The following is a 19,657-nucleotide window of genomic DNA, read 5'->3' on the forward strand; positions in this document are numbered from 1 at the left end:
CCCTGCTGGGATCAGCCTCAGCCGAGAAGCACAAACACCTAACCAAAGACAGATGGGCTCAGAGAGGCATGCTAACATCCTATTGAGAGGATCTTAATGGTATTGAGATCAGTGCCTCTGCCCCCCTGTTACCGCCATATGTGGTCTACCCATATTGACATCAGAGAGAATAAAAGTGAGTTAAACACAGCGAGAGACCCTCTATTTATTAAGACCACGAACAGCTGCATGGCTACAGGATTTCACTTGCTATCTACCACTTAGTTTAGTAGCTGAAATGATTAGTCAAACTGAAAATGATTCTGCAACTACTCTGGCCATCAATAAATCAATACATTTATAAAAAAGAAAAAGAAACACTCCAATTTTACACATTCTTTCGAGTCAACATCTCAAGTTTGAAATTTTCTGATTTTAACACTTGGGAGAGTCTTTGGGTCTTGGACTGTCATTCTATTGATTTACACTTAGTACTGGTGTATACCAAACATTTCGGAAACACAAGTAGCTGTAGGGGAATTAAATTGATGCATACCTAGTCGTAATGAACCTATTACAGACTATACACTCTCATAATGAATTATCACTGTTAGGTTGATGAAACGCACGGCAAACATGCTGAAATTACTGTAAAACCACAGCCCTTTAGGGATGATTTTACAGAATCTGTATAACAACGCCGCCACTATCAAGAGGTCTTACAGCCACCTGCTCAGTATTGTTTTCTTTACTGGGAAGGAGACAGCCTCTGAAAACTAATCTGGATGCTCCAGCACATACATAATTATCTGGTCCGCACAGGCCTGTATCAGTACATATTGTTTAAAAATGTAGGAGGAATCCATTGAGGGTTGACACAGATGCATTGACATTTCATTCAGGAGCCAAGTGTTGTTATACCTCCCTCTTGTGGCAGGTACTGACAACTGTAACTGCTGTAACACTTCAGAGAAACTACCAAGATTTACGATCATAAAATTAAACACAGAGATCCTATAAAACAAGACAGAGTAGGTGTCTCTCTAAAACATGCTTCAGAAAAATGAATTTGGGAGCAAAAAGACGATGGGAGGTTTAAGATGAACAGCAAAGCGATCACTGCATTCACAGATTTTTCATTTTCTTTGGCACAAAAGTCAAAGATATGACTCGGTTCAAATTCATGCACTGAAAAGCACTTATACGAACCCTATTCATGATACAAAAGGCTGTTTTGAATGGAGCTGTACAACGTTAAAACAGTTACTGGGAGGTCTTGAGCAAAATCAAATGATAACAAAGAGAACCGTAGACGAATTAAAACGGAGAATAAAATGACCAGGTCACCACTGAACGGCAGGGCTGCTTGATAATACAAACATCAGAATCACAATGATTACGTTCAACACTGAAATCAAGATTATCTAACGCAACTACCTTTAAAATCTTTAAAAAGGCACGATGATTGGCTTTTCTAGAAGTAAAAATATCTGTAAAAACAGATATGATTAATCAGCAAGACCTACTGTATGGAAAAAAAGGAACAGTGTGTTCACAGCTGAGCATGTGTTAAGTCATTATATATATTACCACTAGTCTTTGAATGGCATATGGTTCCTAAAGATGACATAGAATTGATGAATTTTACACTACACAACAGCCCTGTCCTACAGTCCACATGCAGCTTCCTGTACAAACTTAACAATGAAAAATGCTCAAGAACCAGATTTCTAAGCAAACAATTTCAACTAATAGCATCACCTAAACTGACATTCAAAGCAACGCATTTATATTTTTTTCTACTTCAACTTCCATACTCATCAATGTTTTGGTCGTGAACTGACAGTTAGCACAAGTACCAAACTGTTGTTTTACATTAGGAGGAAAATATCACAAAGTTCCCTCTGAAACATTAATGCCGTTTATTAATAATGCAGGTAAAACCTACTTCATCTAAATTAATTTGTTGACACATCAGTAGACGTGCATTTCCAAATGTCAAGTGAATTTTAAGATGTATTTTTGAAATGCTGGTTCATAGAAAATGCACATTAGGAACATTTCCATTGTCTGGTTTGAAGAGAACAATACAGGCTGTGTGACGCCATCAGAAGGTGGTGGTATAGGCTAAACTATGCATGCCTGTATCAAAGTAATGCTCATAAACTGGAAACATATTCATAGAAAAGACAGACAAAACCGGTCTCCTTTAAGACATGGGAAAAATGGAAGGTCTCTGGAAATATTTCAGTTTGGTATGTTATGATTAGTCTTTCATTTTAGCAAGCATTGGTCATGTTTATGGTCAGGATGCAGAAACAGCTGATCTTCTTCTTTTTTTTTTTTTTTTAAAGGGATAAACCACCACGAGTGAGTGTAAACCTGAAGCAGAACTTCAAAATGCGCCTTACAAAAATGGGATACAAAAAAACAAAAACAACAACAACTAGTTCCACCACTAACAACTACCCGAATGCGATGTTTCTATAATCAGGATTCACTGGAACTAATGCATGTTTTTAAAAACAAAATCTGACCTATGAATCTAATAAATGGCAGCTTGTCCCTCACAGTGTAGAAGGGTGTATTCATTTCAGTGAAAAAAAGCAGCCTCCTTTTCACCTGCCAACTTTTCATGTTTTCTGTAAATGACAAGTTCGCTACGTTCAGGAGAAAATGTAAAGATGTGGTAAGACTTCATAAACAACACTAAATGGCTGCAGACTGGGGGCATGAACACTCTGAACACATCTGAACATCAAGCCATGCCTTATCATCCAACAGTGCGTGTGTGTGTGTGTGTGTGTGTATAAAACTTACCGTAGTGTGCTTGGAAGGCTTGTGGCTTGACCACATGACCACAGTGGCTGCACATCACCAGATAGAAATCGTCCTGTGCGGGACACTGGCCAAATATGGGCATGTCTGTAGGAATCGGAGGGGTCAAGCAGAGAGAGGACACAACGTAAGGAGAAGTAAATAAAACGGAGCTGCATTCAGCTGCTGGCCCAATAAACAGTATCATCCACCCCCCCCCCACCCCTCAATTTGCCCACAATGCCAACCGTTTGCAGACCAAAGAAAATCTGTGGTGACAGTAAACTAAAACTCTTTAGGTTTTGGGTGAAATTAAAAAGCAATTTGGAGATAGCACCTCTGGCTTTGGTGAAACTGAATGGTATATTCATGTTTTAAGACCTCGTACCTAATCAAACAGCGATTAAGAAAGCAATCAGAATATCGACTATTTAATCATGACAACTTTTAGAGTGTATCTAATAAAAACAAACAAACAAAAACACAACATTAATACATCAGTCATGCATGCCCTTTTATATGAAATAACCTCCAAGAGCCACCTCATTCTTAACATATCTAAGGCTGAGGTAAACGTGGCCCCACGTCTTTCATGAAAACGTAAAGAAGGGAATTATACTGGCTGCTTTAAGGATGATAATCAACTAATAACTAATTTTTTATCAGTTCCCAGAGTCAGAACCAGACATGGAGAAGCTGCATTCAGCTTCTATGCTCCACATGTCTGGAACAAACTCCCAGAAAGCCTCAGATCAGCTGAAACACTCAGTGTATTTAAGTCCAGGTTGAAGACACACCTATTTTCAGCTGCGTTTGAATAAAGCTCAAAACGTAATCACTTTTTAACTATTGTTCTTATTTCTTTCTTTTTTGTTTAAAATTTAAATCATGCTTTTTATTTCTACTGTTTTAATGTCTCTGTAAAGCACTCTGAATCGCCTTGTAGTTGAATTGTGCTATACAAATAAACTTGCCTTGCCTAATAATAAAAAAAAATTATAAAGATAAATACTTGCATGAATGCCATGGTACGTGAATGATACAGCTCTATCCAAACAGTAACCACCCCTCACAGTTTATAAGCCACTCAAAGGCAAATCAGAGGAAGTGCTGCTCCTCAACAAAAAGTGATCAAAATTTACCCTGGCACAAAGAATCAGAAACTACCTCATTAAGGGGGCTAATTAAGAGATTGCCCCGGGGTGCCATGATGAGATGAACAGAAGAGAGGAAACAAGAGGAGAGAAGTGGAGCCCCTCTCCAATTCACACTCAGCTAGGGGCGTCAAGGGTTCTCCAAACATTACTGGCTGAGTCTGGAAGGGATGAGGGCCATTAAGCAAAGACCATATAAAAGAATCTACCTGCTGAGTTCCCTCTCAAAGAGGTCAGTGGCTGACTTGTGTGGATGAATTGATAAGCCTGATGCTACTTAATGTGTCAATCGTTTGAAGAGATTTGTCAAGTGTCTCCTTCAATAGCAGTGAAGCAAAAAAAGCTTTACTTCGCATCATCTGGTGTCTGCCGCAGAAATAAAAAAGGAGAAGTCTTCACTTGATGAACAAAGGCACGTACACTTTATCAAACTCAAGTAGGAAAGCTGACTGCTGTGCTAACCAAACAAGTTACAGATCGTAGAAACGTGATCTGGAGGGTACCATTAACTGACTGCCAACTGCAGAAACACCAGAAAAAGGCTGCTGTAAAGGATCTGAGTAACTTTTCTTCTCCACACATCTGTTTTCATTTGGTTCAGTCTATGAGCCATTCTCTTGTACAAGTAGCAAATTGAAATTATAATGAGAAAGCAGGCATTTTTGCCAAATCAATAACGTCCCATATATTGTTCATTAAAACTACACCTTCCAGCAGATCTTTTATTGAAACAGGCCAAGAACTGCAGTATCAGCCAGGCCCATAACATTTCCTTCCTGGATCAATAGCTAGGTAAAAAAAAACCAAAAAAAAAAAAAACACTCATTCTCAAACTGCTGCTGCTGATCGCCTGGAGGATTCTGCAAACAGGTTGCTCAACTATGAAAGGAGCCCAGCTATATACCCTGCTACTCTTCATTCAACACATCGAATACTACTGGATGGTGCGGCTAAAATGGCTTGATTTCAAATGTGGTCCGCCGCCACCAAGTCAGCCCCATTCTCAATGTCAATTTTCTTCCTTCACAAGGGGGAAGTGGAAAGGGTAGAGAGAAAGGAAGTCACACTGGAGAAGAAAGGAGAGGCAAAACAACGAAACATAGCCTAGAAACAAGTGCCAATGGAGGGGGTAGTGAAAGAGCAAAGAAGCAGGCCGAGGCCTCAGCAAGACAGAGAAGAGAGAAAGAAGAGAGCTGTAGTTTGAAAATAAGAAATAGAGCCTGAGAGCATGAGACAGAGGAGAACTGCGAGAGTCTAGTTCATTTCTGCATCCTCAGCCATGGCAGTGATGAATGGTGGAGGTGGGATCGCAGCAGCTCGAGCTGCTTCTCAGCAGCACACGTTGGCTCAGTCTGACCTGTGGGTGACGGTGGCACTACATTTCCCAGCTTCACCAACTGTGACAGCGCCACTGTAACATTTAGAAAAACGTGCAACAGAGGGACGGATTCATCAATCATTGGTTGCCACTCATTTTTACAATGTGAGCTATGTGTGTGTGTGTGTTAATTATCCGAGTGTGATAGAATGGCCATTTCACCACAGGAGGAATCTGGTGGTGAGTCATGATGGAGAGGTGTAGTCATCCACTCGTTATACCCCTACTAGAAGTCGCAGAGGCACAAGTCTGTATGAACGCAAACATCTGCCATGAACAGCATGTGTTGATCAGGCCCATGACACAAACAACAGTCACTGACAGACGCTGCAACATGATAAAAGATGTTTTAAGCTAGCTGCAAGTCAAGTGATGTACGCAGCGTCAAATATTACAATGATCACTGTGCCTGCCTGTAAACATTCCATGACCTGGAGATATGTTAATCTCATACGCTGGCAAACAGCATTTCCTCAACACGACGCACACAATCTGTCTTAATGCTAATCCACATCTAAATAACATGTAGTGTTAGTTAAATCGCATTTTATCAAATACTGTGTTGTGTGCCATCCCACGAGAGCCAAAAATATATGTGATATCAAAGCTGCGCTTTAATACCTGGGAGTCTTTGCCACTAGAATTGTGCAATGGTTTTAGGGTATGTACACAGCACACATTGTTGACCGATGTAAATGCAACATCAGATAAGGCCCCGCAACAAATAGCCTGGAATTAACCCTTTACAACATACAACACAAAGAGGAAAGAAAAATCCAAGTTGGACACCCAATCACGTCACAAGCGTGGGCCTAAATCTTTCCTGACAGAGTTCATCTGTGTAATGTGGTACACAAACAGAAAAATCACATCATATTCTGTGTCGACATGTAAATGGTTTAGCAGGACGGATGAGAGCCAGATATGGGTTTAACGCTCATTGAGAAACTTGGCCAGTTCTGGAACATCTACTCACACCACAACGACCGCTTAGTAACTGGCTGCAGATGCAATGATGTTGTTGAGGGTTTGTAAAAGGTGCTCTCGCTTTTTTTCTTAATCAGCGTCATTTTTTAAGCCAAGTAACAGAAAACAGAAAAATGTTTTCAGATGAAAAATTATAAAAAGATTCACGTCTGCCTTCGCTTGGTTCGGAAACGTCGCTCAAACGGGAGAATTCAGCTTTAGTTCGCCGTCCTTGTAGTGGCAGTGACTGTCCCGTTACACCAGGGTCACATGGGGCCTTGTTCATGGGTCCTCGGAGAAGAGACAAAAATTCTGACCGCAAAGTCATTTAAAGAAAACATCGTATGCCCTTTTCCAACAACCTTTACCGGGACCTTCATAAAATGTGGGAGACATCCTTTGGTGAAAAAAAAAAAACAAACAGCGAGACAGTAAAACACCTGTTTTCCACAAGAATTACCATCTTTATCCAATAACCGTTGGTGCGCATTATCGCTGAATGGCTTTGCATACAGTAAATAGCCTGACAGTAAACACTTTCACACACAACAAACCCATTTCAGATTACCACCAAACTAACTGAAAGAAAAACATGTGTCTGTTAGTTTTATTCTCAAACACTTCTCTTTATAAATCGGACACAGGCTGTCGGCAATGTTCTCTCCTTTAGAATAAATCTCGCTGCGATTTGTGTGTTGAACTAACCCAGACTCTTAAAGACACTGCACCTCTGAACAAAAGGGGCAGCTGAGAGGTTCATACTCTACTCAGAAGTAAGACTTTCTAGTCCTAGTCGGAACATAAAACATCAGACGCGGGACCAGTAGAACGTTATTTGCCAATTTCTGTCTTACGTAAACTATGTAACTACTGATGAGAATTTGCTGTTAACATTAAAGCTGACGGCATGAGTTTCCATTTCCCCACTCCAAAGTACAGCAAATATGGCATGATTTAAACTTAAAAGTTGGCGGCTATCAAGTTGAGGAGGCAGGACAACAGTACTCTGTGCAGGGAGTGTGACACAGAAACTCACTGAATGAAATATTTGTTGAAGGTTGAATGAAGGTTGTGTTTTGGGGTATTTCTGAGCTGGCACTGACACGAGGACACCCAAATAAATGTTCTTAAGCACAAAATGGTTGTTTTTCACATTTTGTTTCTTTTAGATAAGCTTTGGATGCGATGCTTAAATGTTTGAAAATACAAGAATAAACATGCTACAGGTATGCGCTTTTAAAGCACTTTTGTCAAATTAACTACTTAGGACACCGTGCAAAAATAGCCAGTAATGATGCCTCTCTTTAAACGAGCTGAATATAAAACTGTACCACCGTGGTAAGAAAGCTGAACTATCATTCAGGTTCATCCTCAATCCTTTCCGTCACCCAGTTAATTATAATTAATCTTAGACTTAGAGCGCTCGGTGAGCCTTGAAAATACAACATAATTGCAGGATCTAAAGCTAAATTCCTTTTTTTGTTTTGTTTTGTTGGAAGCGATGTCCCTTTGTATTGGCCCTCATTCTGAGTCCAGGACAAAAAAGCAAAGTGAGTGGTTTACAAGAATAAGGTTGAAATACAAACTACTCTGAGACATTGGTTTGTGGCTTCTGACAATGTACATTTTACCACTTGTGCTATAGGACATCCTCTCTATTCTGCTGTAGTTGTCTCATTGTTATTTAAAGAAAAAAACTGCTTGCTAAAGATAGCAGGGACATGATGATCACATCGTTGCTTTTAGAATTATTATCATCATTAGATTACCCCCTCCACACACACATATACACTCACACACACACAGTGAATACAAACTTTCTGAGTTTATGTTTTACAAGTCTGAATAGTTATTATAAAGTTGTTTCAAACTGAACACTCTATTCAAGTTTCAAACAATGTTCAAAATACAATTCTGTAACAAAACAATACACCCTATGAATCGGGTATGGTTATAATCATTCTTCCAGTATAATGATAGAGAGGGGTCTTCTACAAAAGAAAATATATTTGAGGTGACAATTTTAAGAATGACTTTAGCCACTACAAAGTCCTTTTGAATGCCTGCTACCTTAAAATTCTTCAAGCAACAAGCACTGGTGTAATCTCCAGGTAAACGGAGGGAAAACACACATGGAAGTTTTCACATGTAAAAATGGCAGAAACGAGGTCGCTCAACAATAAAGTTAATTTAATAATGCATTCCCTACATGTAATAACTATGTTTGGGCCTAATCCTAACTACTGTGAGTCTCAGTTAATAACCGTTACGTTATTTTGGGTATTAAAGTAAATGTCAAATCCAACACGAATAAAACACACGTTTTTACTGACAGTATCCGGTTGTCCATCAACTCATGAAGCGCATGTTCACTACATTTGAACTGTACGACGCATGTAAAGTGTTTTGAGTCCGTGTGTGTATGTATGCAAACCCCCAAGAACCAAAATACACCTTTGGCCCTAGAGCGGAAAAAACACTCACCTTCTCTGCATAAACGCATGGCTTCTCGATTTTTCCCCAAGTCTTTGAAACTTTCCTCCGATTCAGCACCTGAAAATGAGGCGATCCGACATAGAGACTGATAAATAGTTGCACTTGCTTGCCTGCCCGTGCTGTTGCTACCGGTAGCGTTTCTTCATATTCAACCAAAAACTGCATGCAATCGGCCAAAAAAAAAAAAAAAAAAAAAAAAAAGGGAAAGGACTGGCAACTGTCGCGCTCTACCTCGCTTCCTTGCGCACATTCGGGACGCTGGGCAACTCACCGTCGTGTCCGTGGAGTTTGACGGCGTCGACCCAGTTGCTCCAAGGCTGTCCCAGCATTATTTCAGGACTAGGCAACGATCTCCGCTCCGCAACAGTCGCCATTGCTGTGGAGCCTTCTCCCCGCTGGATCTGCTGCTGCTTCAGCTGCTGCCTGGCCGCTCGGCGCTGCTCCCCCCTGACGTCATCCTCGGGCCTTTCCGACATTCTTTCCGCTACAATGTAACAACATAAAGAGTCAGCTTTGCTCGGGCTCGGGATAGGACTTTTTCACAGACTGACACTGGCAAACCTGTGTTACTGCTTTCGTATGTGCCCCCGAAAAAAAAATGGATGAAAAAAATATTTAAAAAATGACCCGTATAGGAACGCGTACAGCCACTTGATAAACAACCAGCACAAATCTTACCCTACATATTTGCAGCCAGTTCACCTGAAGGTCTCCAGCTACCGCTAGTTAGCATTACTACTTTGACTCATGCACATGCTTGTGTACATATTCCCCGATTCTCTCTCTCTCCCCTTCAAACATGAAAACATGTCTTTTTTGTTCTTTATAATATGCACAAAGCACACAAATTAAGCGAACTATTGTACCAAATAGCTGAAGCTATCTCATAATGCCCTTGAGGACAATTTAAAAACGTGCCCAGTAACATACATTTTATTCATGTAAGACTTTTATTAAGAATTCCTTGGAAAGTGAATCCAAGATGTGTTGATTTTGGAAAATTTAAAGCTACACTGTGATAAACCACCGTGTCTCAGAGAGCACCCTGAAGGATATACTGAAAATCAGGGATTAAAAAATTGCTGAGCATATATAACATTTTTCTTATCCTTCCCCAATTTTATTTTATGTAAAATGGGGGAGAGACAACCTGCAGGTTTCCACTTTAAATTTGATCTGTTATCAATCTGTGATTGGTATTGTTAATGCTAAAAGTAAAGACAATCATTTGACGAGGATGCACGTGTTGGTGAATAAATAGAGATGTGATCTTTTGAATTTTCTTTCATGTCATTTGTAAACTTATAAAACATCTCTGTGTAGGTATGGCAATGGCGGATGTTTTTGCAATACTGCAACAACATGTTTGAAGGGAAAAATATCACATTTCTTAGTTTCCATGCTAATCCAATGTAAACTTTCAAGATACAAGACGTAAGTCATGAGAAGGAGAAACTAGAAAATAAAAACAGAACTGCAAGATCTGGAAAGAAAGCAGTACAAAACTCAGTTGTCTGTCATGTTATCAGAGTAAATGTTGGCATTAACAAGCGTGAGAACGTTCCAACATGTGCTCATCAGTAATGTGGACTGAAAAAGTGGTGTCAGTTCAAACTCTCAAAACATATTACAACCCTGAAATGCATTGCAATGATTTCCAAAATTGTTTGAAAACTGTGTAATGCGTTAGTACAACAAACAGTACGAAGGCAACTTACTGAATGTTTAAATATTTCATGAAAGCAGGAGTGTGCTGAGAACACCACATCTCTGCAGCTTTAAAGGTAAAATATTTTCCAATTGCATGATACTAGATTTAAGACAGGACTGTTTAGTACCCAGAACATTTTAGCTCTCAGAATATACAGGGCGATTTTGTTGTGATATGTGCAGATTACGAGTTGGTTTTGTCATGCTGAAATACGTTGTTTAACCCAAAAACGATGCAGTGAGTAGCTTCTCATTTCTTCAACAACTATGTCGGAAGGCACATCTCTGGTTGTGGAAAACATGTCACCATGTTTCAGACGAGTCTAATTATTGGTCGGCATCAAGTAAACAAAACAACTAAGGGTATAAGAATTGTCCAAAGCATTATTAAAACCCGGAAGGATAGTGGTGAATCCTCATCTTAAAGGAAGGGATGTGGACGGAAGAAAGTCTCGAATGAGCGTGATCAGAGATACCTTGAGAATTTGGTGAAATCAGACTGAGGAAAACCAGGAGAATTCACAGCAATGTTTAACAGTAAAAGTAAGAGCATTTCCACAGGCACAATGTAAACGGGTAAATAAGGTCACGTGGTCTGACGAGTTCAGATTCACCCCATTCCGGGGTGATGAGCACATCGGGGTAAAAAGAGTGGCGAATCAAGTGCTGCACACACCGTGCCGAGTTGTTACCATACAAGGCTGCGGGGGCAGCGTTATGATCTGGGATGGCTTCAACTGGTCCGGTTTAGGTTCGACAACTTTATGTGCCAAAAAAACCGACGCCCTTCTGTCTATCAGTTTTTTACTTCCCCGATGACACAGGCGCATTCCAAGGGGAATCGCAGCTCGTTGTCAAGAGAAGAAGAAGGCTGTGGATCCAGGCCGGTTAAAGAGCAGACACGCGTCCAATAATGTTTGCATACGAGAAACCCAACAATTGACTGTTTGTTTGGAACATCTGCTAAGTTATTACTAAAAAGCAGAACCCCTGATGGCAGGTGATTATTCCAGCAGGTACAGCTGAGTGATGGAGAAGGGATAAAGGTAACACTTCAAAAGATTCATGACAGACTCAAACCTATTCTCGTGTGATTTCTAAAAAGTTTTTCTAAATTTTTTTAAAAAGTTAGAAACTATTTCAGTTCAGTTGAACTTAATTCAGTATTACTTTTTTTTTAGCAACCATACATCAAAATGTAATCTCAGAGCACTTTACACTGAGAAAAAAAAACAAATAAAAACAACTAATTCTGCTTGAGCAAGCCTTGGCAAAAAACCATTAAGTTTTCTTTACTTTCACTTTTGAAATGATGTCCTTCTAATCAAATCCTGTGATGCATACACTTCACTGACACAAGAAAACAAAAAATGGGGGCCCTATATACAGCACTCCCAGAGATAACATTTTTAAAGATACCAGATTCTCTTCAGACAGAATTGTATCATACTGATAACGAGTGACTTGACTTACAAATGGCGTAAACATTTCTAGTCTAGTCCCTCCTTTTTTTGATGAATGATGTCTGATTCACAATAACCTTTTTCTTCCCCTTTTGAAAGTTAAAACCATTCGTCAGTTTGACAGAATTCAGCTACCTCCCTACATTGTTTTTCAAATATGGAAGTTGTTTGGTGAAGCAGATAACTAATAAGTGCTATAAAAGTAAAGTGTAATAGTGTACAACTCAGTCATAAACTGATCCACTGTATCAAACTGTTCAATGAACTTTTAACTCTTCTCCTCCTTCAACTCCAGCTGCTCTATTGTCTTAATGTCGCTTGTAGAGCAATAAAGATTTGACATGTTTGACATCTTAAGGATGTGTTTAATTAGATCCTCTACTCAAGCCCAAAAATGGAAAATTGGCACCTGACACTGACCTCTAGTAGAATATAGTGAGGAGTTTGAAATGGTGGGTGGTACTTTACTTTACAGCAATACTGGAACAGTTTGTGAACTTTAAAACTATGTGCTTTTGACTCATTTTGATGTACACCAACCTCTTTATTTTGCACACTCCCCAGCCTGAAATTGCCCTGGACGGGATACCACACTTCAGAACTTTGGCTTCTGGCCAGGCACGACACTGTTTTGCTTTATGAAACCATGTAACACCAGCAACTAGATAACTACACACTTAGTGGTTACAAAGAAGAAAAGGAAAAAGAAGACACTGTCACTATTACAAATAAAGTTGGAAGTAAAACAGACACCGTCGTCACAACAAATAAAGTTTAAAAAAATAAATCTTTTTGGGAGAGATCGTAATGACTGAGCGCCATGGTCCGTAAAAATCAATCACAAAAAGAATGGTTCTGTAAATTCATACTCATGTAAAACATTAGTCACGCACGCAATCTGTGCGCACAAATGAGATATCTGATTTGTGTTGTTAACTGCTACTTTCAAACAAAATGTCTGCCACATTATTGAGCAGAAACCTATGACAAAAGAGGTAAACTATTGGTTAGCCGAAATCCTCTATCAAGCAAGAACGGGAAAGTATTTGGATTTTTAAAACTGTAGCGCATGTTTTCACTTCTCTCATGATAGTAAAGCTATTAAGAGAAGAGGTGCTAAACAGACCAAAGTGTGCCAACTTTTACAAAACATGGCATCGAGTTAAACATATGGACATATTTTTTTGAAAGAATATGGACTTTTTCCAGTTTCGGGATGTTTGGTCTTTAGGTGCATTTTATTTTCAGATGAATATGTAAAAACGAAATGAATCACGCCATCTTTTTCAGGAAATATCATATTCTAACTGGTTAACAAAGCAGCTTTGATTGGAGAGACCATCCAATTCCATCCATACTCAAAAAGTTTATTATTATGTTGTTGTAGAAGGCATGCTCATGAACTCATCACCTAGCCCTCTAATCTAAACCTAAGCAGTCAAATTGGATGGCAAAAGGCAGCAGCTATATTGTCCTTTATAAAGTCCTTAGGCAAGTATCTGACAGAGCTACACAACCACCTACGACTACTCTAGAGCTGTTAGAAAACACATAATGAGAAGCTGAGAGATCTTACCTTGAAAAAAAAAACAAAACAAAAAAAAAACAAGGAACTTATTTTCAACTCGATCAAACGATCCTCATCAGTTTGGGTGTTTGCTGGCTGGCACACACACTGGAGGGGATAGCTGGAGATACAAACAAGCAAACAAGCCAACACGCATTAAACACAAGGACAATTATTGACAGGAGATGAGTTAGTTAAAAATGGTTGGTTGTACTTATTTTCAACTGTTAATCAGTGGAATTAAAATTCCACTATAGATGACTCCATCAAACGTTGACTGAACTGATCATCATATCTACCCACTGTTTCACACCCACAGTAATCAGTTGCACTTTTATGATTATTTTTTGTTGTCATAACCGATGCAGATATAGTGCAGTATTTACACAAGTTTCAGAAATAATTATAATTATAGCAAGTATGATAGATGTTTGTAGACTTAATTTTTACCAAAAGTGTATTTTTGGTATTGTAGAGCTTAAAGTGATACTCCGGAGTAGATTCAACCTGGAGTCATTTGAACCGTGATATCCAGCCAAGTAGCCCACCCGCAGTTTTTTCGATATTGGCTGAACATCAGCTGAGTTACTGAGTTATCCCGAATAGCTTTGTACAAGGGTTAATGGATCCTGGTCCGTATCTCCAAAATTACCACACTAAAATCACATGCCATGACACCAAACTTCTACAGTAGTACAAATATGGTCTGTGCTCACCAAACGATGCATTTGGAAGTTTGAAAATAGTCCATGAGTTTATTATTATCAACACAAGCCTGATAGCTTCTCTGCAGCTAAAGCTGCGTCGACGTCACTTCAGAGAGCTGGGAGCTTCAAAGTAAGATGAGGGTTGATCTACTACTGTAGACAACAAAGTATATGCTATATTCTACATGTTTTTTTATGAATTTTTATGTTGTAGAGTTGTGAAGTTATTTTATCAATGGAGAAACTGAGCAGCCTTGCTTTGTTGTCTACAGTAGTAGATCAACCCTCATCTTATTTTGAAGCTCCCAGCTCTCTGAAGTGACGTCGACGCAGCTTTAGCTGCAGAGAAGCTATCAGGCTTGTGTTGATAATAATTAACTCCTGGACTATTTTCAAACTTCCAAATGCATCGTTTGGTGAGTACAGACCATATTTGTACTCCTGTAGAAGTTTGGTGTCATGGCATGTGATTTTAGTGTGGTAATTTTGGAGATACGGACCAGCATCCATTAACCCTTGTATGAAGCTATTCGGGATAACTCAGTAACTCAGCTGATGTTCAGTCAATATCGAAAAAACTGCGGGTGGGCTACTTGGCTGGATGTCACGGTTCAAATGACCCCAGGTTGAATCTACTCCGGAGTATCACTTTAAGGTTAAGCTAGTGGAAAACCGAAGCTGAATGCAGAAAATGTCGGCAGCTCTAGCTATGGAAGCAATGTGCTTGTAAAAGTGTAAAAAAAAATTAAATAAATAAAAAAAAAAAGAATAATGACAAACACTGCTGTGAAATTCAGCATTTGTACAGCATTGAACTTGTGCTTTATCGTATTACGATGTAAATTAACCTTGTACTGATTTTCTCATACTTCTAGTCAAAAATCCTGCTTGATCATAAATTATTACGACTACCCTGAAATTTCAGCCCAAAGACAAACATTAGCCTACACCTTTGCCAGAGCACATAGTTTGCAAACATTGACGTTTCTAATAACATTTATAATCGTTTCCATTTATTATAAGGGATGAGAATCATGATCGCTGGCTCCTACCATTCACACGTTGCATTATTCTTATTATGGGGCAAGTTTCTGCCAATGTTTTGTCAGTGTGTTTGTGTGTATATTGCAGAAAGTATATCATAAAGAGGCATCAAATGAATGGGTGTATGTGAGTTGTGGGTTAAAGAGCTTTGGTGGTCAGTAAGAGTAAAAAAAAGTTTTTAGTAAAAGTTATTTTACGCAATAGGATTCCCCAAAAGAAAGAAAAAAAAAATCAGTTGGAGGTCAAGCTAAATTGACATCCTTATTTTACATTTCCTATATGCACCGTGTATGACCATTATGTGAGAGAAAATGTACTATATACAGTGAAACCATCCATTGATAAATAATCTGCTATCCTGCCATTTAAATGCATCTATACCACAGTTATGCCATTGGGTCGTTATTTGAGCTCTACAGTATCATGCTATCAAAGGCTATCAGTGGCAAGTTATAGGGTTATGTAATTTACTTAAACTTAACTTGATTGCTTTTGAGTAATAGGTGCGACGACTTCCATAGCAAGCTAACAGCAGCCAGCAGTTTTAGCTGGCGTTGCTCAAGTACAACACCTCTGCTACACCTCTACAACGCGCTAATTAAACTATCATGATAGATTACATTTCAAAAATCGAAAAGACAATATATAAACATCAATCAGTAGATCGTTACTGGACTAAATACACAATGTTTATGAGGAGCTGTGTCATGGAAACAGGCTCTATTCAGTGCTGGTCTGTGACTGGCACAGCGTTACTACATAGCAGTGGCGGCTAACTGTTACATTAGCCTGCTAGCTGACACCAGCCATGACTAGCGTTAGCGAGGAAGCTGGCAATAGCATGGCAGCCCAGCAGAAGTCATTAGCTACCGACACGTCTCGACAATAACTTCGTTCTTACCGTGACTCAAGATGCTGTGGATTTAGACGAGACACCAGGCTGATAGATAGCAACTGTGTACACTGAGCGAATAAGATAGAAGACGGTAAGGAAGAAGCTAGTGCAGTGCTCAGCCTCTAAAGAGGTCTTCACCTGGTGCTTCCATGTCTGTTTACCAGACTGCATTCTGGGACAGAGACGTCACTGCGCGAGGACGCACTCACGTCATCGAGGTATTTTTGTACTGTTGTCTACGCTGACAGGAAGGCTAATTGGCAAAGTTAGAAAAATTATCCAGTCAGAAATTATCCATATCATGAAATATTCTTAAACTTATCTTTCCTTTTTGACTCAACTGGAGCTTACCAACACATTTTTAAATACCGAGCAAAACGTAAAAGAATGGTCAGTTGTAAAGAAGGAATAGGATGTCACTTTTTGTAATTTACATAGTAAATGTTCTAACACAGCTTGTGTGAAACTTGGCAAAAGAGCAAACATGCCTCAGAGAGATGATGTATGGCAGGGCTTGGACATTACTGACTGCAAGGGCTGGTACTTTTGTGGAAGTACAAGGATAAAAACTGAATATCCTGGAGTCCTTGAGTCTGTGCATGTTTTTATGCATTGCTGGTGTTATCATATAGAGAAGCAGGTTTTCATAATGAAATTAGGCAAATTGGGAATTTTGATAAACTGGGGTCAACTCCCGGCTTGGGCCTTTCTGTGTGGAGTTTGCATGCTCTCCCCGTGTATGCGTGGGTTCTCTCCGGGTACTCCGGCTTCCTCCCACTGTCCAAAAACATGCATTTTAGGTTAATTTGTGTATCTAAAATTGTCCTTATGAGTGAGTGTGGGCGTGTGTGTGGTTCTTTGTCTCGTTTGTGTAGCCCTGTAATGGACTGGTGGCCTGTCCAGGGTGTACCCTGCCTCTCGCCCGATGATCGCTGGGATAGGCTCCAGCCCCCCCGCGACCCGACCGACGGATTCAGCGGGTATAGAAAATGGATGGATGGATGGATGGATGGAAAAACTGGGGTTCTAAGGCCACAGTAAGAACTAAGCCAAAACTTTCAGACTCAAGACAGCATTGCGTAAGAGCACACATGAACGCTGATGTTTCGTAACATTGTTCTGCACTTGTAGTTTTTAGATCTTATAGTTCTTCTTGTGAGAGGGATGGGAAAAAAACACACACACACACAATATTTAAAGTACCAAAGTGCACAGCGTCTTTGAAATGACAAATCCTAGATTAGGCTGTCAGCCACACTGATCAATCTGGGACAGTGGGCTTTGCCTCCATCAGAGACAAATCGACGGTCAGTATTACTGAATTCAGTTTTTATTGATGACAGCGAGAAAACAAAGTATTAACTTCCTTATTTTGTACTTACACTGTTTCATTAAGTATAAACTGTGTAAATTGTACTGATGAGAATATAAAAACAATGAGATGCCCTGTCAACTCTTCTTAAGTATACGTTGTCAAGAATAGGTGAATAAAAAAAGTTGTGATTTATCAAATGCCTTTTAAATGGCTAGTTTAACATTATGCTTAACTGTCAATAAAAATAGTCATAAATATTTGTTAATGCACAAATTCTCTTTTCGAGAAACTACGCCTAATGTAAATTGGGATTAATCAACTTTAAAAAGTGGGTGCCCAGAAAAAAAACACTGGTATACAGCGTCAAAGGGCAAAAAAGCAGCAATGACCTTTCCACACCAGGGGGGGGCAGTGACGCGCTTAACCGCGCCAAGTCTATCGGCAAGTACAAAGAAGAACAACAGTCAGCCACAGTGCAAACATGGGGGCTGTTACAGATGGTAAGTAATTCAGTGATGTAAGCTCTTTAGTAGAAGCTATCTGCAGCAATGTTGAGCTTGTAAGTCGTAGTATACAGCCGCTTGTTTTCCCTAAAGCGAATTGATTGTATACGTAACAGCAGCCTTTTCAACAGCGTATATACTGTATATTGTAGCCATGTCGGCTAACTATGTTAGCTCTGAAGCTCTCAGGTTTACACGACGTACCTGGAAAGCTGTTCAGTTGCCTCTATCGTCTGTATTACAGATGAAGTCATACGAAAGCGTCTACTTATCGACGGTGACGGAGCAGGAGATGACCGCCGAATCAATCTGCTGTTAAAGAGTTTCACCAAATGGTGCAACTCGCCTGGGACCCCGGAGGAAGGGTGAGGGAACTCCGCAGAGGACAGCCTGGGACACGAGTTTTCCATGTTTTTTTTCTTTTCTGTCTTTTGAAAAACGACTTTTCGTGTAATGAAATATGCTATGTAGTTGAATGGTAAACGGTTTAATATTGATGTGTAGATTTACTCAGTACCAGAGGATGCTGGGGACTCTGGCTCAGTGTGAGTTCTCCATGGGGAAGACGTTGATGGTTTACGACATGAATCTTCGGGAAATGGAGAATTACGAGAAGATCTACTCTAACATAGGTATGAGTGGATTTATTTTCATTTTTCATTTATTTATTTACAACTGCAAACGACTCATGAATACCATAATCTTTTTGTTTTTCCACTACAGAGCAAAACATTGAGTCTGCACACGACAAGATCACAGAATGCAAAAAGGAAATTCAGAGGGCCAAGAGGGTACGAAAAAATCGTCAAGGTAAGGATATTTACTGTAGTTGCAGCTTTATTGCCACTGCTTACTGGTACTCTAAAGCAGGGAATTATTGGAGGTGAAGCGTGGTATATATTTCATGGAAGTCACTGGTCATTGTAGGAGGTGTGGCCTATTAAAAATGGTTTATATCTACTCGTTTCCCTGTTTCCTCCCTCTTTTTCCCTCTCAGAATACGATGCTTTAGCAAAGGTAATCCAGCAGCACCCAGACCGACATGAAACGCTCCAGTGAGTTGACACGTGTTGATACAAACATTGTTTAAACTCCTGCGCTTTGTGTGTTAAAGCTTTCGTGATGGTTTACTTGTGGGCTGAACTTAGCTCTATTCTCTTATAGGCAGTTGGCGGCGCTTGACAAGGAACTCCAGCAACTTTCTCACATCAAGGAGAATGTGGATGCGAAGGTAAAAACCAAATATCTTCATTATCTCTTTTGGTTCGATTGTTTTCAATTACTCACACCTTTTTTTTTTTTCTTGTTCTCAACCTTTCCTTGCCTTTAGCTGGAGCTGAGGAAGAAGCAGTTTCATGTCCTCCTCACCACCATTCAGGAGCTACAGCAGACACTTGAGAGTGAGTACTTTTTCTCAATAGGAGCTGAGCAGTGCATCAGTTCAGATAAAGAGAGAAGTGGTGTCCATTTTCCCTCGCTTATTATTTTTCTCTTTCCTAGATGATGAGAAATCTGACAACGATGACCACAGTCAGGAGAGCCCGTCAGAGAACGGCGAATGACATACGGCGAACCTAACTGAAAAAGAAGGCGCTTTTAAATTAATTTGGGTTTGCCTGAGAATCCTTTTTGTATGTATTTTTGAATAAAGTTGACTTGTCCA

The 19,657-nt window shown here is 39.7% G+C and overlaps 2 protein-coding genes across 3 annotated transcripts in view; one reads left to right on the top strand and one right to left on the bottom strand.

Annotated features, from left to right (window-relative positions):
- The window catches only part of atxn7 (ataxin 7), a 28,757-nt gene extending 12,425 nt beyond the window's left edge, over window positions 1-16,332 (bottom strand). Inside the window, exons 1-5 of one of the 2 annotated variants that reach the window (XM_075460428.1) lie at window positions 16,183-16,332; window positions 13,540-13,651; window positions 9,062-9,274; window positions 8,779-8,847; window positions 2,800-2,904 (exon numbers count right to left, since the gene is read on the bottom strand). In XM_075460428.1, coding sequence (XP_075316543.1) covers window positions 2,800-2,904; window positions 8,779-8,847; window positions 9,062-9,266 — 379 coding nt within the window. In that variant the 5' untranslated portion in view covers window positions 9,267-9,274; window positions 13,540-13,651; window positions 16,183-16,332. Of the gene's footprint in view, window positions 1-2,799; window positions 2,905-8,778; window positions 8,848-9,061; window positions 9,275-9,468; window positions 9,489-13,539; window positions 13,652-16,182 lie in introns of those variants that run through there. The other variant, XM_075460429.1, reaches the window with a different exon arrangement.
- Window positions 16,333-17,900: 1,568 nt separating this feature from the next.
- Window positions 17,901-19,657, top strand: thoc7 (THO complex 7). Its single transcript, XM_075462039.1, has 8 exons — window positions 17,901-17,991; window positions 18,239-18,359; window positions 18,499-18,626; window positions 18,718-18,804; window positions 18,992-19,049; window positions 19,159-19,225; window positions 19,325-19,394; window positions 19,495-19,657. The coding sequence occupies exons 1-8, from the start codon at window positions 17,973-17,975 to the stop codon at window positions 19,554-19,556; spliced, it is 612 nt and encodes a 203-aa protein (XP_075318154.1). The 5' UTR covers window positions 17,901-17,972; the 3' UTR covers window positions 19,557-19,657.

This window comes from Odontesthes bonariensis, chromosome 3, assembly GCF_027942865.1.
Source record: "Odontesthes bonariensis isolate fOdoBon6 chromosome 3, fOdoBon6.hap1, whole genome shotgun sequence".
In the NCBI taxonomy this organism is placed as follows: Eukaryota; Metazoa; Chordata; class Actinopteri; order Atheriniformes; family Atherinopsidae; genus Odontesthes; species Odontesthes bonariensis.